Source organism: Psammomys obesus, unplaced genomic scaffold (assembly GCF_907164565.1).
Source record: "Psammomys obesus unplaced genomic scaffold, mPsaObe1.curated_primary_1811, whole genome shotgun sequence".
Taxonomy (NCBI): domain Eukaryota; kingdom Metazoa; phylum Chordata; class Mammalia; order Rodentia; family Muridae; genus Psammomys; species Psammomys obesus.
The window spans coordinates 25,595,216-25,621,370 of NW_026596046.1; the positions used below are offsets into that span (position 1 = coordinate 25,595,216).

Below are 26,155 nucleotides of genomic sequence, written 5' to 3' on the forward strand. Positions count from 1 at the left end.
ACACACACACACACACACACACACACACACACACACACACACACACAGGAACAATAGACTCAAACCTGAAAAACCTATGTCACATGCCTCTCAACGCAGTTAGACCAGACCAATTCCGTGATTCCCTGCAAAATTATATTCTGGCTTTAGTACCAACACTTCTTGTATCTGTTTACTGTTGTTTATTTCTGAATTATTTTTTCTTACTTTCTCCCCCCACTGTTGCATTTTTTTTTTGTTTTTGCATGCATGCAAAAGCTATTAAAGTATCAGTTATGTTTGAGCAGTTAATTAGTATATTTTGAGTTTAGATCTGATTTTCTTAGTGTGAATTGATATTCTATAGGATTTCTTCCTAGAAAAGTACTTAAGTTGTTACATTTAGGGTTAATGAATGCTTGCCTTGATTTGATTGACTCTAAGGGAAGTGTGCCTGTGAGTGAGCTAGCTGGATCTTAGTTCTTTGTGTGGTTATTGTTGCTTTATGTAGTCTTAAAGCAGGAATAGATTGAAAGAGGCAGCTGGTTGAGAGTATAGAACCATCTTCCTGAAAAAATTTGCTATATGTCTACTACCCTGTATTTTTCTCCCTTTAGTTAACCACTTAAATCTTAAGAAAAGGCTTTCACCACTAGAACAGTATCTTGAATGAGGCACAGGAACAGGAAATACCTAATTGGAGAATAACTTTAGAGAATTTGAAGGAGAAAAGCTTGTTAGTTTTATGATGGGAACATTTGTTATCCTGTAGGAAACCACTTCAAGACTTTCAAAGCTGTTCCCAGACTGGATAGTCATCTCTGTTTTAAATTGTCAGTAGATCCTTTCTCCTTAAATCTTTCATTCATTTTATTTTAGTTTTCTGACTGTTGAACTTAAACAGGAGTTTTACAAATATTAGAATTTGTTTCTCACCTTAATTTGAAATGACTTTATTCTTCTGGAAATTTACTAATACCATACTTTTACCAAGTATTTATTTCAATGATTTGAGTAAGCAGAGTTATGCCATGAAAACCAGTACAGTAAGCTAGAACAGGTGCAGGGTGAGTGGCCTTTATGGGAATATTTTGGTGGTTATTCTCTTATTTAACTATGTGACTATTGGCTTTCTCATGTGGGAGAACAAGTATATCTGTAATGTTCTGCTGTGGTTATTAATGGAGATTATTATTCCCCTAAGAATTTCTTTGTGTTAAATTCAATTCTTCTATCTTACTGATTAAATGTATTTGTGTGTAAAATTAATAATAATATAACTACTACTTTTCACTTTGCATCTTTCAACTAATCACAAAACTAATTTATTTACTTCCTTTCTTCATTTTGCTGTAATTCACTTGGACTGCACAGATCCTTTCTCTGCTACTCTAGATGCTGTTGATGATGCCATTCCAAGCTTAAATCCCTTCCTCACAAAAAGTAGTGATGTTCACCTTCCCATTTCTTCAGATGTATCCACTTTTACTACTAGGACGCCTACTCATGAAATGTTTGTTGGTAAAGTACCATTTAACCTTTTGTTTCCCAGTTAGTGTCTATACTATTTTTTAACTTAGGTGTTACTTTTAAAGTACTATAATAAATACTTGGGATTTTAACTTGAAGTTTTTAAGTTAACTAGAGTGATAATGTAGTAAGATTGTTAAATTCATTCCTTACTCCTGATTGTATTTGATGCAGATTTTTAGGAAATAAGATTTCTTTGATTCTGAATTTTCTGTGTTGTTGTCCATTGTAGTGTAACACTCCAGCTGTCTGTATCTTGTGTAGTATTGTTTTATTAGTTTAGTGAATTGATTTTAAAATGGCATTTAAATTTACGTGTTTATATGTTCTTGTATTTTTGTATTTGTGCATTGGAAGGAGAGCAGTTATTCTTATTAAATCTATTGCATATTATAATTTCATTGCCTTATATCGTATATATTCTTAGTGCTCTTTGTAAGGCTTTCACTTTATTCCTTTTCTGAAGAAAAAGTGAAAAGTGTGTGTTCCATTTTTTTCTAATAAAATTAGATAATTTAAAAATTAGAGTTGACTAACCTGTCATTGCAATATGAAAACTCAAATTTTACATGAGTTATGTAGAAAATAGTAAGTTTAAAAGTATATACTAAAGTTGAAAAAAAAAATGCTAGAATCTTAGTCTAGTCCTGTTTTTTCTGTAAAGCTAGGTATTTCGAAGATAGGTTATAATTGGCTGAAAATCCAATGACTTCATACTTTTCCTAATGAGATAGTGAGGAGGTTTTTTTTGTTTATTAAACTGATACAGTGGGTTTTAATCTTTTTAATAGGATACTCAGAGCCTTATGTTCTTTCAAAATTTTTATTATAGTTTTAAATTATCCAGATGCTTGGATTCTCCTGATTTTTTTGTTTTAATTCTTTTTAGTTTCTCCATCCCCATTTCTTCCTTTTCTCCTTCATCTTGAGTTGTTTTTCATGTGCCTTGTCAGGATTTTCTTTGTACTCAGGTTTACCCTACTACTGCCCTTATATGTCATGAGCCTTCTATTGTTGTTACTATATTGATTTGTTTATACAGGAGCGGTTTCTTCCTGTAACCCTCACCTCCCAAGACAGAGTCTCACTGGTTTAGCTCTGGCTGTCCTGAAAAATTCAGTATGTAGTCCAGGCTGGCTTTGAATTCAAAGATCCTCTTGCCTATACCTCTCAAGTACAAGGTTTAAAAATGCATCCTTACCTGGCTGAATTTTTATAACCTTGTTAAGAATAAATAGGCCTACTCCCCTATTTATCCCCTTTTATGCCCTTGCCCCATCCCAGTACTGGAATTTGAACCTAGGAACTTGGGCTGTTGTATTGTTGTATTTACTATTGATCTATCTCTTAGTAACAGTGCTGTTAATCCTAAACCAGCTGTATACCCAAATCACCACACAGAGACTGGGATTTATTTAATTAATCTAGATCACAATGCTGGGCAATAGTTGTTCCAGCCTAAACCTCCAAGCCCACATAGTTTCCTAACATTTAGATTTCCCTCATTATACTTGCTTTTAGTGAAATCTTAGGTCTGGTTCATTCTCCACACCGTTCCAAGACCTCTCCTCCAGCTCTGCTCTCCCAGCTCTCTCCTGCCCTTCTCTCCTCCTCTGCCTCACACACCTTCCTGTCCTCTGGATCCTCCTTCTCTTCCTGCTTCCTTTCCATTGTTCAACATTGTGGCTGGCTGCTTTATTTTGGCATGTTTACACAAAGTTGAGACAGGTGATGCTTAGAATAAGTATCACAGTGCAATGTCCGGATTGAAACCAGCGAGTGGGGGGGGGGGATATCAGCATTTGAATGAACAAGGGTAAAGTGTATACATTCCAAAAGAACATTATACCAACATTGGGCACGCTCAGCAAACTCTACCTCTGAGCTATAGCCCCGCCACAACTTGCTTTTAAAGATGCATCCTCTCTCTTTCTATTCTTATTTTCCTTATTTATTTAAGCACATGATGATTTTTAAAATAGGTGTCTAATGTGCTGTTTAATCTATACTTAGACATCTTCATGAGAGTGTATTACCTTTAATATCACTAGCTTACAGAATTTAAAGCTCTTCTTTGAGTTCATTGGTTTTTTAATTCATGTATATATGTGTGTATGTCTGTGTAAGTGTATGACATGTGTCTTTGAGTGCTCTTCAAGGCCAAAAGAGGGCATTGGATATCCTGGAGCTGGAGTTATAAAAGTCAGCAGTGAGCCACTTGATACGGATGCTGGGAATTGAACTATGATCCTCTGGCAGAGCTACAGATACTCTTAACCACTGAGTCATCTCTGCAGCCCTGCAAATGTGTTCTTCTCCAGTGCACTACAGTAAATATAAAGACCAGCTAATTGTATGTGTTTATGCCTTTAATCCCAGCACTTGGGAGGCAGAGAGAGGTGGATCTCTGAGGTTAAGGCCAGGAAGGTCTACATGAAGAGGACCTTCCTCAAAGAACAAAAACAAGCCAAAAATGTATACATATAGTAAAAATCAAGAAGTGAGGTTCTTATATCTGAAAAGAGAATAATGAGGGCATTTGATAGAATCAAATGTTTGGACTCCTGCAAATTTTTGTTTGAAATCAAGTTTTACTTTAATTAAGTAAGATTGTATAACTTTAAATGAACATTTAGTCTTTGAGCCTATGAAAGTTGAGATTTGTGGAACATTCATGAGTTTAAATGTGATTGCTTAACATCTAACACTATGCTCACTTTTTACAACAATCATAAAACTGTCATGAAAACCAATCTTGTATAAGTGGAATGCTTCATATTTTGAATAGACTTCTTATCTAAATTGTTTAAGCCTCATTTTTTAAAGATTTATTTACTTATTATTTATACAACATTCTGCCTGAACATTTGCCAGTACAACAGAAGAGGGCACCAGTTCGCATTATAGATGGTTATAAGCCACCATGTGGTTGCCGGGTTTGAACTCAGGACCTCTGGAGGAACACCCAGAGATGTCTTCTCTGAGACATCTCTCCAGCCTTATTTAAGCATCTTTAAGACTGATTTTTTTTTTCATTGCTCTTAGATTGTACAATTGCCAAGAGTCATTTGTGTTGGGAGCCTAGAATTAGCAAGAAAAAGATTAAAAATTGATATACTTTTAGTAAATAAAAATTGGAAAAGAGGGACTGGAGAGATGGCTTAGTGGTAAAGAGCACTGTACTGACTGCTCTTCCAGAGGACGAAGGTTCAATTCCCAGCACCCACATGGCAGCTCACAACTGTCAGTAACTCCTGTTCCAGGGGATCTGACACCCTTATACAGAAATAGATTTAGTAAAAACCTCAATGTACATAAAATTTAAAAAATATATTTTATTTTTTGTTTTTTTAAATTGGAAAGGAGAAATATGGCTCAACAGGGAAGGTTACTTGCTGCTCTTTCAGGTGACCTGATGAGTTTTCAGCACCTACATGGTACCTCACAGCTGATTGTAATTTTATTTTCTTAGGATTTGGCACCCTCTTCTGTCCTCCACGGACACAAGACAGGCATGCATTGTACATGCATGCAGACAAAGCATCCATACACATAATATAAGCAAATCTAAAAAAAAAATATTATATTATATAAAAAAATTATTCTAGGTATAGTAATGTTTTATTTTTCTCATGTTTATATAAAGTGGATACTTAGAATAAACGGAAAACTCCAATAATATTCTGGAGTCAAGCATTAGTTCTACTCCTCACTCAATCTTTGGCATTAGGTAAAGTTTGTTTACAGTCTACTAGTTTGCCCATCTGTAAATTTGGGGATAACTGTGTCATAAGGTTGATGTAAAGTTTAAATAGTATCCTGTTGGTAAATATTGTGCATAGTATTTAAAAGGATTTAATAAATGGTAGCGATTACTCTGATAAGACATGATGAAGCTAAGTTTATTGGTAGAAACACTGAAATCTTTTGACAACCCAACCAGTTTTTTTTTTTTTCTTTGAAAAATGTTTTTTAATGAGTGTGTATGGGTGTGGGCATGTGTGAGCACCACAGCTTGAATGTGGAGTTCAGAGGACAGCATATTGCAGATGGTTTTCTTCTTCCACTGTGTAGGTTCCTGGGATTGAACTAAGGTCATTAGGCTTGATGCCTTTACCCTCTGAACTAACTTGCTTTCCTGTTTTCAAAGATGTTTAGGGTTTTTTTTTTTTTTTCTTTGTTTTTTGTCCCCAGTGCTAGCTATTTTGTACCTCTCAGTTTATTTGTTACATCCTTTTGAGATTTTTCCAAAATATTTGTTTGTGGAATGGTGCTTACCAGTGGCAGTTTTTACTGGGTCTTATGAAAGGCAAGAGTAGGTGCTCTTTTTCCCCTTTTGTGTTTGTCTGTCTCTCTGTCACTCTAAAGTTTACCCATTGAAATAGTACTGTTATTTGGGTTTATTGTTGTTTGCTTATTGTTTGTTGAGGTAGAGTTTTACCATGTGGCCCAGATTGGCCTTGAATGCCTCCTACATTTTGTCTGAAAGTTTGTTGTTGTTTTCCCCAGTGTTAACTTACCTATGTGTATATAAGATGGGTGTGTGCATGGGAGGGTGCTGTGACATGTATGAAGGTTAGAAGACAGCTTTATGGAGTTGGCTCATCATCCGTTACGGAGTTCTGGTGTGAGTTGTTAGGGTGTTGAGGCTTGCATAGCAAGCACTTTACCTGCCAAGCTCTCTTGTTGGCTCAACCTTGAGGTTTTCTGTTTTTGTTTTAAGTAGCTTTTAAAATTTAGAAGTGGATAATACTGATAAGTAAGTGAAAAAGTGAGGACCATTATGTCAATCATACTCTTTGAAATAGCAAGAAAAATCTCTTTACCTCGAAAGGCTGTGTGTGTGTGTACACATGCGATGATATACAGAAAAAAAAGGTTGCCTTAGAAATACGTTGCGTGCTTCCCCAGGCACTATTACAATTTTGTCTGTGTATGTAGGATATTTTTTAAACTTGAGGTACATCTTTTGGAATATTTTTTTTCTTTTTTAACTTTTCTTTTTGTACTTGTAGCTAATAATTTTTGCAAGTTCACAATTAATCATCCAAGATGCTTCAGAAGATGTTTCCCCTATAATAGGAAATAATAAAGCTGTTCTTAGATTGCCATAAAGGGTAAAAATGGGGACATCATAGCAGGAGAAAATACATATATGACCAAAAGGTTAGGTTCTTTGGTGATTTTAGTGGAAATATAGCTGGGTGTGATGGTTCATTCCTGTAATTTCAGCACTTGGTGGCTGATGCAGGAGGATTCCTTGAACTACAGAGTGATACTATGTCTCAAAGGGGGAGCATGATGTAATAGAGAAAATATTATGCTTGAAAAACTAGCTTTTTTGTTTAAGGAATTTATTGCTTTCCCCCTGTTTAGTTACAATTATTAAAGATAATTTATAGTTGCTGTATTTAACTATTAATGTAGTGTAGTGAGTAGAGAATTTAACATTTTTGCATTTTGCTTTTTCTTAGGATTCAGTCCTTCTCCAGTTGCACAGCCACATCCTTCAACTGGCCTTAATGTTGATTTTGAATCTGTGTTTGGAAATAAATCTACGAATGTTGCTGTAGATTCTGGCGGTAAGAAAAAAGTTTTTGTTTATTTATTTAAAATTTGATAGTATGTTAATGTAGATTCTCTATAGGAAATATGATGCTGGTTTTAGCATTTATAAATTAAAGTCTGCAAACCACTTGATGACAACTTCAAGAAGTATTTATTTTGCCTTTTGGTAGAATTTTAGAGTTAAGGCAAACTTTCACAGCACAGTAAGAAAACAATTTCTTGGTAAAGTGCTAAATTATTAGTGACTGTATGAAGTACTGTAGCTTTCTAGTTACAACTTTTATTTTTCTGAAATGAACTATGACCATGTTGAAATTATGGTATGTGAGATTATTTTTGAAACTGAAGACATAGTATGTGGTACCCTACTTGCTTAGATAGTTCCTATGTAAGTGAGCAAAATAAGTTAGAAGGTTTGTTCTACAGGGTTTTTACAGAATCATCTTAGTAGTGATTATTATTAAAGTGCACCTACTAATTTGTTTTAAAAAACTATAAAATTCTAGAGGGGAGGATTATATGATTCTTAGTAGCTTGAAGCTTATAAAATTTGCATAAGACTTTAATGTTCTAATTTTATTCCTATAGAGAGATTGTTACAAACTTTGGCTAACAATTACATTTTTAATTTTAAAACATATTGAAGTGTTATTAGTTACATAATGTATAAATAGGTATCCATAAAGTAAGAAGCAAGCTTCTATGTATGGACTAAAAATTTACTTAGTGGGTACTAGTAGGCATATAATTCTGTATTTTGGGAATTCATTTGACTTTTCCTTTTTTAGTTTAGCTTGGCTAGGAAAAGGGAATTAGAAAGTAGTTGTTCATATTTTGTAAATCGTCCTCTTTGGTGATTTCCTGTTTTAAGCTCTAGCATTCCTGAATCAGTCATGCTGTTGAGTCCCTGAGTGGCCTGGCTTGGTTAGATTTGTTTTTTTTACCTTTTATCCTTTGGTGAAAGAACCTTTGTAAAACAATTTAGGTTCTTTTTATTATTGTCGCTGTTGTTAATTTTGAAAATTATTTAAAGATTATTTTTATATATGTGTATGGGGGCTTTTTTGTCTGCTTGTTTCTATATGTACCATGAACATGCAGGCACACTTGAAGGCCAGAAGAGGGCTTTGGATTTCCCAGAACTGTAGTTACAGGGAGTTGTGAGCCACCATGTGGGTGCTAGGAACTAAGTCTGGGTCCTCTGAAAAAGCAATCAGTTCTCTTAACTGTGGACCTATCTCTCCAACCTGACTTTAAGTTCTTATACTCCCAAATATGAGAATTGTGAAAAGTTCTCTGAAGTATATCCTCTTGGGCCTAAGAGGATAAGAAGTGCCCTTGCACTTCTGCCAAGGCAACCTGAGTTCAATCCCCAGGATTCACATGGAAGGAGAGAACCAACTCACAGGTTTTCAGCTCTCCTCTCTCTCTCTCTCTCTCTCTCTCTCTCTCTCTCTCTCTCTCTCACACACACACACACACACACACACACACACTCACACTCACACTGAATTTAAAAAAGCTTTTTTGAAAAGGGCTTGCTATGTTGGATGTGTTGTCATATACCTCTAATCCCACCACTAAGACTGGTGGAGCTCCCTGATTTGGTGTCAGCCCACTCCACGTAGAAGTTTTGGCCCAGTTAGAGCTGCATAGTGAAGACCTGTCACAATTTTTTTCTTTTTGTAAGTTAAAAGATTAATTTTTAAAATACATGTGTGGGGGGGCCAGGTATGTGCACATGAGGGCAAGGCCCTGCAGAGGACGGAGACATTGAACACCCTGGGCTTAAGTTACAGGTGGTTGTGAGACACCTGATATGGGTGCTGAGAATTGCTCAGTGATTTCTCAAGCTCCAGCATAAAAGAAATTTTAAAATATTTTTTTCTCAACATAAAAGGGACTTTAGGATCAAGTATTTAGAAAAATGTTGCTGAAATAGAGATTTGCATTCTGCTTCCTCCCTGTTTACAGCATTTCCCTTATCTCCTTTAACGTGGATATAATTTTGTCATTAGATTAGACAAATATTTGTGTTAAAGTTCACTTGAAGATGGCAGGTTTCTCCTCATTGCACATGAGGGCATTTCCTGTGCTCTGGAGAACTGGCAGTGAGTAAACAAGGAGAAAAGGGATAGAACTCCTTTAGAAAGCTGCAGCACGTGAGGTTCCTTACGCATCCATTTCATCTGTTTGTAACTTGAAGGCTTTGATGAACTAGGTGGACTCCTCAAACCAACAGTGGCCTCTCAGAACCAGAGTCTTCCTATTGCCAAACTTCCACCTAACAAATTAGTGTCTGATGACCTGGATTCGTCTTTAGCCAACCTTGTGGGCAGTAAGTAGGCCTTTTATTCTTTAGTCATCCTTAAGCTTAAATTGTTTATTAAAATTATTCTGGTTTTTAAATACTTTTCTCTTTTCCTAGATCTTGGCATTGGAAATGGCACCACTAAGAAGTAAGTGTCTTATTTGTATTATTTAAATATCATGTGGAAGCTGATGTGACTGTCACCTCAGAAGCATGTATAGAGTTGTCAGCTTGGTACTATAAATAGAGTGTTCAGTGTGTTCATATAGTACAGAAACATTGTATGTTTATTTTTATTTAAAGTGATGTAAGTTGGAGTCAACCAGGTGAAAAGAAGTTAACAGGAGGATCTAACTGGCAACCAAAGGTTGCACCAACAACTGCCTGGAATGCTGCAACAATGGTGAGTTGGGAAAGCTTTGATACATTAATATACATGAATATTTTAACTAAATGTGTTACAAAAATGTAGCATAACAGACATAAGTGGAAAGATTATTACTAAGTTTTACTAAGTACTTCATTTTTTTCTTGAAAACTCATTGACTTGTCTTCATCAGGCACATTTTAATCTCTAACATAATTTAAAATTATTCCATGCCAGACATCATTTTAATAAATAATGTGTGGTTATTTAGCGGGGCACGGGGGCACACACCTATAAAACCAGCACTCAGGGAGGCAGAGGCAGGCAGATCTCTGAGTTGGAGGCCACCATGGTCTACAAAGTGAGTCCAGGACAGCCAGTGCTACACAGAGAAACCCTGTCTTAAAAAAACGAAACAAAACAAAAAATTGTTATGGACAGGGATACATGCAGTTACTAAGAAGTATGGCAGTGGTGCAGCGTTCTTAATTAATAGGATACATTCTTAATAAGTAGTGTAGAAGCAACATATAGGAAGCTCTTAGTCACGCTGTGTTGTTACTCTCGTATTTCATGTAGTTCACATGCTGATATGATAAGCCTCATTCTTAGCCAAACGTACTGGTGTGTGACCTGTAATCTCAACACTTGTAGGTGGAATCTCTGGTTTATTCCATCTTGCTAGGGAATGAATTGTTGTGTGGATCAATATGGATAACGCGGAAAGTACTGTGAATATTGAATTTAGGGATTATAAAGTTCATTAACTGCAAACAGATGAATTAACAGTGTTTGCTAGTTAAGTAGTAAAGAGGTCCTGTTGATGTTTTTAATTACATCTGGGCATCATAGGCCCAGAATAGTTTATGGCTATTGTCCTATCTTTGGCCTGCTTTATTCTAATCTGCCAAGTTTCTTCTTCCTCAGTCAGGGAAATATATACCCTTTCTGGTGGAACACTTTGAAATGTGGTATGATAGGATTTTGATTACTTCGGCACTCTATTATAGCCTCCCAGTTGTTAGAAAGCTTCATTGTGCTTGATAAATATATAGCAGCTTTCTTGTCATTAAGCCCCCATAGGACATTGCCCTGTTTACTTTGGGTTGCTTATATGTTAAAATTGCAGGCTGAGGTTAAATCCATGTACTGATAAAAGTTTTACAAGAGTTAATAGCTTTAGACTTTGTAAAATGACAATACTGAAGTTTAACTTTGTTTAATTTTAACTTTGTTTAATTTTGTTGTTTTTGAGGAGGCATTTTTTGAGTGTGTACAGAGGTGTGTTATATAGCCCAAACTGGCTCTGAGTGGTTCAGATCACTTTCAAATGCACTATCCTTCCTTGCCCTTCCAAGTGCTGGTATTACAGGTCTAACACTGTGTTTGGCTCAGTGGTTTACGTTTTTACTTACAAACACAAGCATATGCACGTGACTTGACAGTAAGTGTATGCTAAGATTATAATGTTCTCTCAGGAGAGTTGGAGTATGTATGTCATTTTGAAGTACAATGTTACCTGTGCTTCTTTTTAAAATCTCCAAATGAAAAACTGATTTAAATTGAAACTTGATTATGAATCTAGTGTTTTTCCATTATAACATGCCTCAGTGACTAGAATTGGAGGCAGCAGTTAGGTTAGTGGGCTTTATGATTGTAGAATGGGATTGTGCATTAATAATGTCTGTATAATGTTGGAAGTACAACAGATACTATGAAAACACAGTGGTGTGTGCTTCTTTAATGTTAAGTCGGCATTAATCTTTATGAAATACTGAGAGCTTTGGATAGCATTTACCTTAAGATTGACTGACTACTAGAATGTAATAAACACCTAACCATCTAGCATTTGAATGTGAGTTGACAGAATAACAGTGTGTTTTATATGGTAGTGTGTCATCTCTTAAGATATCTTCTTTCAAATGTTTATGTATAGTTTATAGTCTTTATTTTTGATGGCTAATGTGTGGGGCCTGTGGTGTGATTCACTAAGAGTAAACTGCTGCTTATGGTGTTTTTTTTTGTTTGTTTTTTTTTTTTTTTACATTTCTAACCTTTTAATTAAATCTTAAACACTGTCAAGGTTTTTAAATTTTAAAACAAGTTCATTTATTTTATTGAAAATATTTGTAAAACCACAAACTGTTTTCATTGGTGGGCCCCACCTGGTGGAGATGTGTGATGTCACATTGTTTTGAGGATGCCCTTGAATTTTCTTTACTAATGTCACTGTAGAGTTTATGCTTTATCGACATTTCTAAATAGTAAACCATTGTGTCTATAAAGGGAGGAAGCTAAAATTCCATTTCCTGTGTCAACCTTGATAGTGTTTTGGTAATAGATGTTCTTTTATTAGATATAAACATACCCAGAATTTTAGGTAATGGTGAATGTATTTGTAAACTAAATGCTCTCTGTGTATTTTGTTGTGTAAGTACTTGCTCTAATCCAGTGTTATTGCATTGTGTAATTGTTCTCCCTGGGAAAAACAGAATGGCATGCATTTTCCACAATACGTAAGTGACCAAAAACTAGCCCTTCTTTTTTTTCTTTTTTCTTTTTTTTTTCTTTTTTTTTTTTCTTTTTTCTTTTTTTTTTTTTTTTTGGCAATAAATTGGCATGCAATTAACCACCGCTGCAGCAGAATCTCATAACCTTCCGGCTATTCCTTGTTTTCACATCCGATTTTCAGTGTGCCAGAAATTCTCCCTAGCATCTACTGATTTTCATGGGTGTGTTCCAGAATTGATTCTGATGGTGGCATGGGAAATACCAATTTTTCTTTCTTGCTTAATATTCCGCCATTTGCTGCCAGATGGCTGGGTGTCTGTGTGTGAATCTGTGCTGCCACCATGCACTTGAGACTTGAATGAAGGGAAATGTTGATTGTGGTAATGTTTAAAATAACAATTGCATGTAATCTTACAGGCTTCTGCTGTACTTGACAATTTGTCTTACTGCTCTTGTATATCTTGGTTTTGAAGTAGGGAGAGACCAATACGCCCTACATGCTCACCTAAATACTAAACTTCACTCTTTAGTGTTATTTTTTTACAGTTATGCTTCATTTAACTTTATGCATATTTTAAAATACTATATATTTTCATATTTTCAAACATATTTTAGCTATGTTATTGGTCTTTCACCTGTGTTCAGTTTTAGTCTTTTATGAGAGAGATAACATAGGGAATATTGTTAAGACAGCAGCTGTATGTAAACAGTTTGTTTCTAGATTGTGTATTTATAAGTCATCAATAAAAAATGTAGGTCAAGGAGTCATCATTAAAATATAAGCTTAGAACTTGATTGTTCCTCTTAAGTAGTTGATAGTTTTGGAACAGATTATTAAGCTGTCATACAGCTACTTACGTGAAAGCTGTGATCATAGGAATAGTCACTTGCCATCTTCCTATGGTTCTTTGAACATCAGATTACCAATTGATGTGGAATTGTTAGGTTTTTTTCTTCTTCTTCTTTTTTTCCTTCCAGTAGTAAAGAAACATTAAGAAACAGTCCATATTAATTCATTTTTATGAAAATGATGGGCCTTAAAGTTTGGAAATTTGGGTATTTTTAAATACCTGAAGACTTTTTAACGTGTTTGCTTATTTTTGGTGGAGCTGGGAATGGGGTCCAGGGCCTCAAGCAGAGCTCTGTGAGAGTCTTTGGAAGCTGTGCAGTATGTTGTGATCTTAGACGACTGCTGAGTCTAAGCTTAAGTGGTATTTCTTTTTCTTTTAGCAATTTTGTTTTTCTGCTAATTTTGAGATCTTTTTCTCACTGAGAATTAATTGACAGTTACTAGTAATCACAAATGTCACTTAATCATAGCTGTCTTAGCAATTTGTTTTAAATAGAAATCTGACAATCCTTTAAACTTATAACATACAGAAATTAACATTTCCTTTTTACTTTTTATTTTGCCATATCAGGCGCCCCCTGTAATGGCCTATCCTGCTACTACACCAACAGGCATGATAGGATATGGAATTGTAAGTATATTTCTAAATATAATTTTTGGAAAATAGAGTAATTTATTAACATAATTTATTACAACCTTGGATTTAAAAAAAAAAATGTAGTGCCCTGTAGATACTACTAGCCCAAGAATCTAATCATTGCTTCCATAAGTATTTTTAGAATAGTTGTTGTAAATAGGTTTTGCTGATTAATGTGCCCAGTGCTAATCACTTATTTTTCCCCTTGTAACTTTGCTGTATATGTTGTTTTTTATTATAAACTCACTTACATGTTGTTAGCTTCAAGCTATTTTGTTACAGTTAGTGAGGTGATACCACCTTACTACTGTGTAGTTATATAACTTTAATTATATAGGGGTAAATTTAGTGTGGTATAGGCTGGAATGATTTTCTCTTGAGAGTGTTTGATGGAGTACAAAACCAGTCTCTGAACCATTCCCCATCCCCACAGTCTTTATTCTATTATCCTCAGTTACATGAGGTTGTGACCCCTGGCCTCCAAGTATGTGCTTATATACCCATACATACAGGGACATGCATATACACCTACACATACGAGTACACAAAATCAGCCATCATTTATGATCCTTTACATAGTGACAAACTTGATTTGATGTACAAAGGTAATTGGCATGCTTTGAAATGTGATAACATTTAGATACAGAGTCTACAGTGTTCTCTGTATATAGACCTAGAAAATGTAGATACTTGGGAAGCTCTTTTTTTCTCCACTATCATCACCTCCTGTTCCTCTTTCTCCTTTCTTTCTTTCCTTCCTTTCTTTCTTTCTTTCTTTCTTTCTTTCTTTCTTTCTTTCTCTCTCTCTCTCTCTCTCTCTCATTGTTGTTAGTGGTGGTTAGAATATTTCTTTGTTATTTCTTTGTTATACTATAATAAAGTTTAAGTTTGGTAAATTCATTGGACAGAAAAAATTAGGCTTTATTTGCTACTTGTTTTTCAAGACAGGATTTCTCTGTGTAGCCTTAACTGTCTTTGAACTAGCTCTGTATACTATGGCTGGCCTTGAACTCTAGATATCTACCTGCCTCTGACTCCTGAGCGCTGGGATTAAAGGCATATGTATGCCACCACCACCCAGATATTTGCTACTTTTAAAGAATGAACTTTATATGAAAATAGTTAAAAGAGAAGAAGAAAAAGTAGACATTAGTCTTACATGCATGCAGAATAATTTTTCCTTATAGTCAGAGCAAAGGTACCATCAACCTTTCACTCCTGTTAGCCTTCTTGTTTACTTCTTCCAGAGTAATGAGTATGAGAGCCAACATTTTTTAACTTAATATTATTCTATTTTCCAGCCTCCTCAGATGGGAAGTGTGCCTGTAATGACACAACCAACCTTAATTTACAGCCAGCCTGTCATGAGACCACCAAACCCCTTTGGCCCTGTATCAGGAGCACAGGTAGTGCCGAACTGTTGTTATATGCTCATTTATTTGGAAGGGCTCTGTAACACTAACAGTACCTTAAACAACTCAAGAAAGAACTTAATCAAACCTTCCCTTTGTCGTGGATATTACTTTCTGTCTTCCTGAAGCAAGTACTTTTCAAAATATTGATTCCAGAAAAGTGACAAGTAGATTATAGGTTTTATAGTTGGGAATGTCTTAGAACTTCCTGCTGTGGTTTTTCCAGGAATCTTGTTTCTTTGTGATCTTTGCATTTAGACCCTTAAACCTATGGGGTCAACATGAGATCATAGCTAATGGCTTGGGTTTGCTGTTATCTGGGATGTCTGCAGACTCTTAGAAAGCCTAAAGAAAGTTTGGCTGATATTTTTGATGAGGTAAATTTTTGTCACTGAGGACTGTGCTAAAAGGGGGGGGGGGGGGCGAACCACCAGAAAGGCCACATTGATTTAGGTTCTGTAGAAGAGAGACTTCCTTCATAAATGCTTCTTATGCTCTCCCTGTTCCTGATAGTTATCCTAAATGCTCCTCTTAATTTTATGGGGGGTGGGGTGGAGTCTAGCAGTTTGGATTTTGTTTATTAGATGCTATTTGATAGGCCCTTACAAAGTGAAGGATAGCTAATCCTCATTTGCGGCTCTGCTCATCACATATAATTGTGCAGTCCTTGGTTTCCTAGATGGTTGTCAATGTCAAAAAGTTGGTAGACTATAATTTTGAAGCTTATTTGAAAAACAGAATATTCGGCAGCTAGCTTGAGTTCATTTTCCAATGCCATATGTAGTAGGCTTACTAGGGCATACAGTATCCTAGTAAGTGTATATTCAGCCTGAATCTAGTGTATTTGATGGCAGCAGTAGATAGGAGACCATTTCATATTTCATCCTTTTTGGGTATTACCATCATTGATCCATGCTCTTATGTATGCTGAACATAAGCTGTGATACTAGGCTATATCCCAGCCGAGCACCACTCCCTGCCTCTGCTTTTGTGCTTGTGCATCATTCAGGACCTTTTAGAGCTTTTTTTCACTTGCTCATTATAGAGGAGTACTAAGGTCTTTGTTTTGTATCTAATATTTGCATTTTCCCAGATGTATATGTAGAAAATGCTGGATCCTCATACATCTTTTATTTTTTTTCTATCTTTCTGTGCTTTCTCTTGAGTCTGTTAGTTATTCTTGGAGAATAGGGGTCTTACATCCTGTTTTAACTTGTACTTTAAACACATTTTACTGTTTTCTATAAATTACAATGTTCATTGATGAAAAGTAATTTGTAAAATCATCATTTGCCATGTAAGTATTATGTCACTTAAGCAGAAAGCCAGTTACCCTAGTGTCATTTTCTTTTCAAAGTTGCTGTGATAGAAAATGACTATTAATGAGTACATGATGATGGTTTTAAAGGTTGTTGAAGCTTTTTGGTGGTGGCAAAGGTTATTGGCTTGCTATATTCTTATCACATCTTTATGAGGACCTTGTGTTGCTTTACATTGTGTTGAAGTGCAGAATTAAACAGGTGTGTTTGGTTTTTAAAATATTATTTTTAAAATGATATTTTAAAAGTTTTGTTGGTCCCTTCATTAACTATGCTTCTTTTTTTTTTTTTAATGGAGTAGGAGTACTACTAGTTTAAGGAGGATATGGCTAAAGATTCAAAATGGCTATGTGTTTTTGTTGTCGTGTTTGCAGTAGACAATTTTAATCAAGTCTGACATCAGTTAAGTGTCTGAGAAACACTGATTTGCGAGTGTGTTTACTATAATAAATAAAGGCACTGCTAGCGTTAGGTACTGGATTTATTCAAGTCTTGAAAAGGAAAGGGGAGGGCTGGAGAAATGGCTCAGAGGTTAAGAGAACTGTCTGCTCTTCCAGAGGTTCTGAGTTCAATTCCCAGCAACCACATGGTGACTCACAACCATCTATAATGAGATCTGGTGCCCTCTTCTGTTGTGCAGGCATACATGCGGGCAGAACACTGTATACATAATAAACAAATCTTTAAAAAAAAAAAAAAAAGGGAAAGGGGAGCTTTTAAATACTCTCCTTGTAGAAAACAATGACGCTTTGCTTTTAGGCATTGTGTGTTTATTATTTACTCATCCATTTACTTGTGTCTTGGTGTACTAATCTTGCATGTTGGTAGTGATAGTTCTCAGCTGATTTGTCCAGCTGAATCTTAGTGAAGAAAGCCATTTAAATTTCTAGCAGTTTTTTGTGCCCATTTATCTCTTCCTACTTAGCATTTTACAGTGCCATGAGAAAATCAGATTTAGTGCCATATATTAAAAAATTATTCTGTGGCCCTCATTATATACCAGTTAGTCCTCAAAAATATTAGGAGCCTCATCTATGACCTCTGTTGTTAGTAAGACAAGGGCAGAGTAAGGCCTTACTTCCTAGGTTTTCTTTTTTAAATCCAAATTTGTCTTATAGCCAAGTATTAATAAGACCTTGGGTTGCCAAAGTTTTATAGTATCATCATAGTGAACTTCAGTAGCTCTATGTGAATAGAAAGCATGAGAATATATTGATTTTTCTAATGTGTGCCAGAAAACTTAAAAGTTCCACAGTCTCACTTAAAATTTATTGTATTTTTGCCTACATGTCTATATATCATGTTCCTCCATGGTGCTCACAGAGGCCCAAAGAGGGCATCAGATTCCCCTGCAACTAGAATTATACACAGTTTTGCGTCAACTTGCGTATTTTAGGAATCTAACCCAAATCCGCTCTAAGAACAGAAAGTGATCTTAACCATTGAGCCACCTCTCCAGCTCTGATAGTATCGTTTAAACTTCTTCCTATAAGTTAAATATCATGGAAGATTTGCATTAAAATACACAGGAATTTAAATTTAATTTTAAGATCTAAAAAGGTAGCAATCTTGGAGTCTGCAAAATGTACATTAGCGTCTGTTAGTTTCCAAGAGCAGCCATAACAAAGTATGGCAAGCTTCATATCTCAATATAGCAGCAGTTATTCCAAAGGCTAATGAAGCTGCCCTCATTAGGCATCCTCTAGAAAAGGATCTATCCTTGCCACTTGCTGATCATAGAGGCAACCAAAGAATGGGGTTATCTTTAATAGAAAACTAATGGTGTGAAACATTGTATATTTATTTGGATATATTGCTACTGATCTGGTTGTGTTCCAAACACCCTGAAACAACTTACTATTTCTGAGCCTCAGATATCTCTGGAATCCTGGAATAGTACTGTCTGTAGTCTCTAAATATTTTTATGACATCAGCTTTAAGAGAATGTGTTTTATTATTGTTACTGAACAAAACACACAGGTTGAGTAATGAACAGTGAATGGAAATTTGTTTCTGTAGGGAATCCAGTGTCAAGCTACCAACATCTTGCTAGATCTTTCTTGGCACTTCATAACAGTAGGAGGGCAGAGAACTGGAAACATACAGCCACTCCTATAGTAGAATGGACTGCTGTGTGTATGCACAAGCATGTATGCACGGGGGGGGGGGGGCTAATCAGTTGGTTGATTTAAGGGCTGAGGATACAGTTCAGTGGTACAGCACTTGCCCAGCATTCAGAAGGCCCTGGGTTTTATCTTTAACACTGTGAAGAGAAGGAAGGAAAAAAGGGAGGAGAAGACAAAGGAAGTGGATGTAATTATTAGTATCCAAATGTAGGGCTCTCAAGAGTATGTAAACTCCAATTTCATGAACTAGAAAAGATGATGATATATAAAGGCCAGTGGGTTCATTATTATAGGAACAGATTTGTCTCTAGCCTTTGATCATTCATACCCTCCATATTTCTATAGGTTGAATTAATATATTCCTACATTACTAAACACATTAGATGTAAAATAAAAAATTTAAGCTGGTAAATTTGAAAATTAGAGAAGCTCTCATTTCCTCTTATCTGAATTTGTAGGACATTTTAAAGAAAGTTTTATCAACAAAAACATTTTAATACATTGTAGAATGGTCATATATGTTAGTCAGTGAACAAGAGAGGTAAAATAAATTGCCTTCACCTGAGGAACCTAAAGGTGAGTGCCATTTGGAACCACATATGAATGATGAATAGTAAAGTGAACTTTTCTGAGAGAGATGGTTGCTACAAATTTAATAGACCAAGAGCTACCCAGATGCAGTGACTTTGCTGAGAACCTTGCATAAGCATAGCTGAGTGTGTGATGGTAGGTGCTAGGGATGAATGGAGTCATATTTGAATTACAGATTTATGGGTTACAAGTATTGGGCTTAAGTATTCCAAACCCCATTTTATAAGTGAGCTCAAATTCAATTCAGTTTATCTTTCTGTGAATTCCTTGTGAGTCATTCCAGGCCAAGAAAGAGCACCCAGTTTTCTCTTGAGTGCCTGTCTTTGTTTATATAGAAAAATCAAAATAGGTCTATAGTTTGATACTTGCGTGCTATTCAGTTTTTTGAGTGAGTGGAAAATTAAACTGTAAGGATATAAGGGAGTGTGTTTATTTATTATTTATTTTATTTGTATGTATGTATATGTATGTATCTGCTTTTGTTTTTGAGCAGTTCTACAATAGTTTGTACCCATGTTTGACCTTGAACTTCTTGCTTCTTGATTACAGGCAATGGCACTGAGCCCAGATTTTCCCTAAGAACTTTAGGTACAAAGCTGTTAATGTCTGAAACATTTTATTCTATAAACTAGGGATTGAACCCAGCATCACCTTCATACTCAATAAATTTTCTGTCCCCAAGCTATAACTCTTCATTCAACCCACTTTTAAAGTTAACTTACAGATTTTGAGACAAAGTTCAACTAAGTGTCCCAGGCTGACCTGGAAATTAGTATCCTTATGTGACTCTTTGGTTTACAAACTACCCCCTCAGCTTCTCATTATACTGTTGGAGCCTAGCTCTCTGAACCTGGAGCTATTTTTTTCTTCTAACCTGCAGTTTTTTCTTTGGTGCAAAACTAGAATAATGAGGCAACCATTTTTATTTTAAGATGTTATACTTGTCAGCTTCTTGAAGTACAGTTCAAAGTATATTTTAAAGTATTTCTTTGTCTTTTGTTAATTTGTGATTTCACTATTCCATCTCCATTGAACGCTCTATAACCAAGACAGGAAAGAAACCAGGCAACTCCACTCTGAAGCAAAGAGTGTTCTGGAAATACATGATTTTTTTTCACTTTAGCATGTATTTTTAATTAAAATTATGTATGTGTACATTGGGAATAGAGGTATGTGCTGGGCTAGGTGTATGGATGTCAGAGGATAACCTTGTGAGTAGCCTTGTGGCGTTGGTTCTGGGGCTTAAACATGGTTTTTCAGGCAGCAGTGTTTTGCAAGATCGATTAGAAAGGGGGAGGAATTTCAGTTAAGAGTTACCATCATCAACTACTTATAAATCGTAATATTTTTATTCATATGGTGCTATTTGCAGAATTTCTTTTTCTGTCGATGAATAAAAGAAACTGTTTTTTGGAGAAGTAAGGCAATGTCTTTAGTTGTGAAATAAATCACTTTGATTTGAGCTGACTCGGCTATACTAACTCTGTAGCTTATTTGGAAAAACAGGTCAAGGTATTTTCTGTTGTAATTTTGTTTGTTACACATTTTTGTAATGATGTGTTTATGATAGTCAATTGTGATTATTTTATGCCAGTTTGTAAATTTGATTTTGTGATGAGTTCTGGCAAGCTGAGTTTTTAAAAATTCTTTTTCCTGTAGTATATTTACTTTTATATTTTGTGTGTGTTCCTTGGAGGCTTTAAGCTAGGTTCTTTAGTTTATTCAAAAAATGATAAGTAAAAGAGGGTCAGAACATTCTCAGGTGACTTCTTCAGACCTAAAATCCTGCTATGTCTTAACCCCTAGAGTGTCTTTGCACCTCCATCCCTTTTCTTCTTCCTGCTTTCCTTGAGTAGTAATGTGGACAGCGTGCCCCGTCTTGTCCTTCCTTATTCCCCCCTTCATCTGACTACTTTCCCACCAGTTCAGGCTATGTCTGTGCTTTTTGTTAGGGAGGTGCTAATGGCCACTGGGTGTCCCAGACCCTGGAGTAGTGCAGCAGCCAGACCACTCTGGACTGTGGTGTCACCTATTTCAGGGGAAGGGTGCTAAGAAACTTAGTGAGAGACAGATACTGAGTTTTGTTCTTTTCACTGGTGGCCTCAAGCATTTAATATTACTAGTGTACACAAAAGACATATCAGTACCTGTTTTACCACTGTAAGACTAGCAGGTGTTGGGGTAAGAAAGGACTTTTTCCCCAAGGTTAGATTAACCCCTTTGAACAGTATTTTTAAATTGTAGGGCTCCTGGCAGTGTGCTCATGTATTTAGAATGGTAGTGTCTTTTTTTTTGTATTCTTCGGGGACATTTTCTTCTGGTGCTGTCAGCTCTTCAAACTATTGACCTCATAAAAACATGATTTAAGAAGACACTTTAGTGTGAATGTCGTTTAGATATGGTATATATTTTAACTTGTAATGAAAAAGAAAATTTGTTTATAAGTGAATAGAAGAAAGTATGAATGTTTACCCCTTATAACTCAGTGATTAATATGAGTATTTGAAATAATTTCCTTCTGAATAGTCATCCATTTAGAGGCTCAAGGCGGAAAGCTGGGGCATCTTTCCAGTTAGGTTTCACTTTACTCTGACCTTGGAGTGGCAGGTATTACAGTCTCGAGGCAGGACAGACATGTTGCCCTGCCTTCCCATCTGTAGCTGCATGTGCAAATCCATTTTTCTTCCTACCATCTCTTCTTACTGTCTTTGAACATGTTATTTCTAAAACAGTACATAGATTGGGGAAATCTTGATGACCAGGAAAACAAAAGATGATTTTCAATTTTATAAGTTGGTTATAATGCCCTAAATGGCCAATTGCTTATACCGCTGAGGTAATACTTCCTGAAACTCATTGGCTAATCATTCTTTATGGTGCCTTTCTTTAAAACAAAACGGAAGCGAAGAAGCAAACATAAAAGTAAAACTTAGAAAGAGATGAAATAGCTGGTCAGCGATGGTACATGCCTTTAGTCCTAGCACTTGGGAGACAGAGGCAGGTGGGTCTCTTTTCAGTTTGAGGCCAGCCTGTTTTACAAAGCAAGTTCCAGGACAGCCAGGGCGACCCAGAGAAACCCTGTCTCCAAAAACAAAAGAGAAAGAGAGATTAAATAATTATTAAACTAGCAAAGAGAATTTTTTGTGACTTCAAATTTTTTATGTGACTGTTGGAAATATGAATTGAAATTGTTTTACTTAACCAATTTTAATACTTAGCATCTCCTAAAAACAGTTCTTTAAATAATGGCCCTGTGATTGCAAGCTCTTGTGATCCCTGTAGTGAGGGAGAAACAGAATAAAAGTATTTTCCAAACTAAAAGTAGCTTGTGTTGGGTTTAAAATAGTTCCTAAGTCAGCTTGGTGAAGTGCTTGCATGAGCGCACAGTGACATCTTAATTGTTCAGGAAAACTAACTGTCTTTGGGAGTAAAGATAATGTTAGTTGGTGCAATGGTCAACTTCATCTTCAAATTAAAAGAAGGGACAAAAATCTAATATATTAAGACTGGAAACAAAGCAGAGACTTTGCCTTGTTTCCCTCTTTCAGAACTTTCTCTGATTAGTTCCCATAGTGTGTGCGCCCAGCTCCAGGGTGTCCAGATAGAAAAGCAGGAGGTAAGCCCTGTTTGTCTAAAAAGAGAGATACCTTAGGGCAGCAGGACTTTATACCCTGTGGGAAAACAGCAGGAAAGGGATATTACATTTGGAAATGTGGGATCTGAGCGGAGGTCATTTTGCACAACTGTGGACAGATATTTGGATTCAAGAAATCAACTTCACTTTTTTTTCTTTAAATCACATGATTATGCATCCTTTCTCCTGTACTCCCTTTCTCCTCCCTAACACTAAAAGTCTTGTTGGCTGTAGGTTAGTTTATGTCAGTTTTTATGGATAAAAGATTTTCATTTCATGTTTCAAAGGCACACATTTGTTTCCTGGAAAACATGCCATTGGCTGTCTTTTAACTTGACATGCAATAACATTTTTTAAAATTCCATTTTCTACAAAGGCTACCTTTATATTTATTAAAGGTGACAAAACACCTCTTCCTTCATTACGCTTTCTGCTCTCATGTTCTGTCATTCTGAGATCTTTTTCTCCCCTGTCTCTGTCTTCTTTCCCCCAGCTGTCGGCAGCATCCAGCCCCTCCAGGCACAGTCCTCACAGAGCTGCAGGAAAGGACCCCTTTGCAGAGCTCTCTCTGGAGGACTTCTTATAAGTCACTTAGGTATTGCTTCGTGTGGGGGAGATGGGGACGTGGATACTTAAGCAAAGATTGCCAGCACTGAACGCCATGCACCCTTCTCCTTTGTTCATTAAAGGAGTCTGCGTTCCCTCTGTGCCTTAGCTGCCTCCTCCTCTTCTTCTGGTCTTTATGTAAAGAATTAAAATAGTTCAAGCTAGGACAAAAGAAGAAACCACCTTTGGAACTTAGCTTTAACATAATTAAAATGTGTGAGATCAGGAACCAACCATCTTAATGCAAAAGCATCCACTGCTCCCAGCTGCTGGGTGTAATCAAATATCACCCTGAAAAATGAGGGGCTTGGTCATTCTTAAAAGAATTGTGGAGAATGCCCCACATTCACAGAGTGTAATACATCTTGGTTAGGAGTAGCTTTAGTTTTAGTATAACAGCTGTGGCTCATGATAAAAATCTGTTGATGTAATTTCTTTAAAGAGTTGCATTTTATGTATTCCCTTTGTTTAAGATAATAGCTTAAAAATAGCATTTTGGTTTTTTGTTTTGGTTTCTTTTTTTGCTTTTGGTTTTTTGAGACAGGGTTTCTGTCCTGGAACTCACTCTGTAGACCAGGCTGGCCTCAAACTCACAGAGATTCTCCTTCCACTGCCTACCAGCTACAGCTTGTTTATAATTAAGGACAAATGAATACTTTGGTCTTTGACTAAAAGGATCTCTGTTTATGATCCACACCCGTTTTATCTTCTGAAAGACAGTTTAATTTATTATTCTTAAAGCTCCAGCCCCAGTTTACAGTTACCATCTAGGACTTTGGCAGTTTGTACTCTTATTTGACAAGCACATCCACCTCAGTTTTAGCTGTATATAGGCAGTTGAAGAGAAATGAGGAGGTTTTTGAGTGAACAATGACTCCTGACTGAATAGTGTTCCTTTATAAATACTACAGATTTTTAATTATATTAGTAAAGAATGGAATCAATGCAACATTATTTTATTTTATTCTCTAATTATATGTGTTTTGGAAATACTTGACACTTTGCAGAAGAGTTACATGGTACATTTGTGCTTATGGATAAATGTTTTTAACTTAAGGAAAAGTTTATTGGTCTTCTCCCCTTGCTTCCACTACTTCCTGCTTTTTACTAATTAGGAAGATAATTAATACCTAGACTATGCTTCACTGATTGAGTTCTGGCACATTAGAAGCTGATGATGCTTCATTTTTTTATTTATATTTTTTTGCCATCAGGGTCTATGATAAGCCATATTAAGAGTATTTCTAGGCTGGTTGAATGGTGAAGATACACAGTGTTTTTACTGTGAGAATATGTCCTATACTGCAGTGAGTTAACTAACTTATACCATAACTTTCTTTTTCCAGATACAGTTTATGTAACAAAATGGAAGAGAATGGAATTATTTCAGAACATAAATGCGCAGGTGACAACTCCTTACTTCCAGCAAAATCCAAACTGCTGTCTCTGAAACTCTTCCTCCATTAGAGCGCTCCAGTAACCCATGAAGGCCCACGGCGGGGATGGGACTAGTTTATAGGAGAGCGTTGTCAATACCATTTATAAAGCCAAGAATTGCCATGATTTAAGACTAAGATCTGTCTTTTTGGTGACTAACACTTCAGTTCTTTCAACTCCTATTAATACCCATAATCTGTAACCTACCAAGAAAAGCTCATACTTGGAAAGTGTGGAGTTTGTGTTTGGAAAAGCTGCCTGGAGAGAAGAGTTGTGTCCTTTACCCGTACATAATTGAACAGGACTCATTTGGGGATCAAAATCGTAATTTCTAATTATGCATTATATTTCTTTTCTCCAGTCCTCACAAATACAGAAACCATAATTGAAGTTAACTTTTCTTTTTTTGAAAAAAAAAAAATAATTATATTCAGTTTGCAGTAGACATTCCTTAAGTATTTGTATTTATTTATGATTATCAATTTTACATAACATTAATATTATATCAGACCTCCTTAAGAAAATGAGTATGGATGTTCACAGTATGTTTGATTTTTATCCACAAGAATGAATCTGATTCAGAATGCTTTTCAGCTGACATACAGAGCACTAAATATTTTAAGGCAAATCCATAGGTCTGAATCTGTTAAGAATTCTCAGTCTCTATGGGATTTAGGGAAGCATTATACATGCATTAATCTTTATAGTCAATTCTGTGCCTAGGATTTTGCAAGGGAACAGTTCACTGACTAGGAAAAGCACTACATTTAAAATTCAGCATTAGTGCATCGGGAAGGATCTTACTGCTTTGTGCTTGGCATGTCATTATTTTCCATTTGACATTAGGGCCTTTCCAATTGAATGTGAGGAATTGCTTTCACTACAAGACTTTCCTTCTTTTCAGTAAAACTTTAGGAGATGTTATGGGGAAAGGGAGGGGGATAGAAATCCTTGAACTTTTTATTTGGCGTGTGCCATGTTATGATCATGTACCTTTTAAATAAGGGGAGATAGTATCTTTAAAGTCAATGTCTAGCCAAGAGTTTAGTTAATGAAGAATTAAACTGCACTGTTGATCGGTGCTTTCTGTAAATACATCTTAACGCTTGGGTTGAGAGGGGCCTTAAGAAGGACAGTTCATTGTAGGAAAGCAATTCTGTACATGAGTTAAGCATACTTGTTGCATTGTCTCTGCAGATTCTATTTTTGTTTACAATATTAAAATGTATGTTAGCAAATGGGTGGATTTTCAAATAAAATGCAGCTTCCACAAAACA

At 35.9% G+C, this 26,155-nt stretch overlaps 1 protein-coding gene across 12 annotated transcripts in view; it reads left to right on the top strand.

Annotated features, from left to right (window-relative positions):
* The window catches only part of Picalm (phosphatidylinositol binding clathrin assembly protein), an 82,379-nt gene extending 56,224 nt beyond the window's left edge, over positions 1 to 26,155 (top strand). Inside the window, exons 13-22 of one of the 12 annotated variants that reach the window (XM_055623103.1) lie at positions 1,354 to 1,500; positions 6,984 to 7,091; positions 9,284 to 9,415; positions 9,506 to 9,536; positions 9,692 to 9,791; positions 12,248 to 12,271; positions 13,688 to 13,747; positions 15,055 to 15,159; positions 23,329 to 23,430; positions 24,788 to 26,155. In XM_055623103.1, the coding sequence (XP_055479078.1) occupies positions 1,354 to 1,500; positions 6,984 to 7,091; positions 9,284 to 9,415; positions 9,506 to 9,536; positions 9,692 to 9,791; positions 12,248 to 12,271; positions 13,688 to 13,747; positions 15,055 to 15,159; positions 23,329 to 23,421 (800 nt within the window). In that variant the 3' untranslated portion in view covers positions 23,422 to 23,430; positions 24,788 to 26,155. The remainder of the gene's footprint in view (positions 1 to 1,353; positions 1,501 to 6,983; positions 7,092 to 9,283; positions 9,416 to 9,505; positions 9,537 to 9,691; positions 9,792 to 12,247; positions 12,272 to 13,687; positions 13,748 to 15,054; positions 15,160 to 23,328; positions 23,431 to 24,787) is intronic. The other 11 variants (XM_055623104.1, XM_055623105.1, XM_055623111.1 and 8 more) reach the window with 11 other exon arrangements.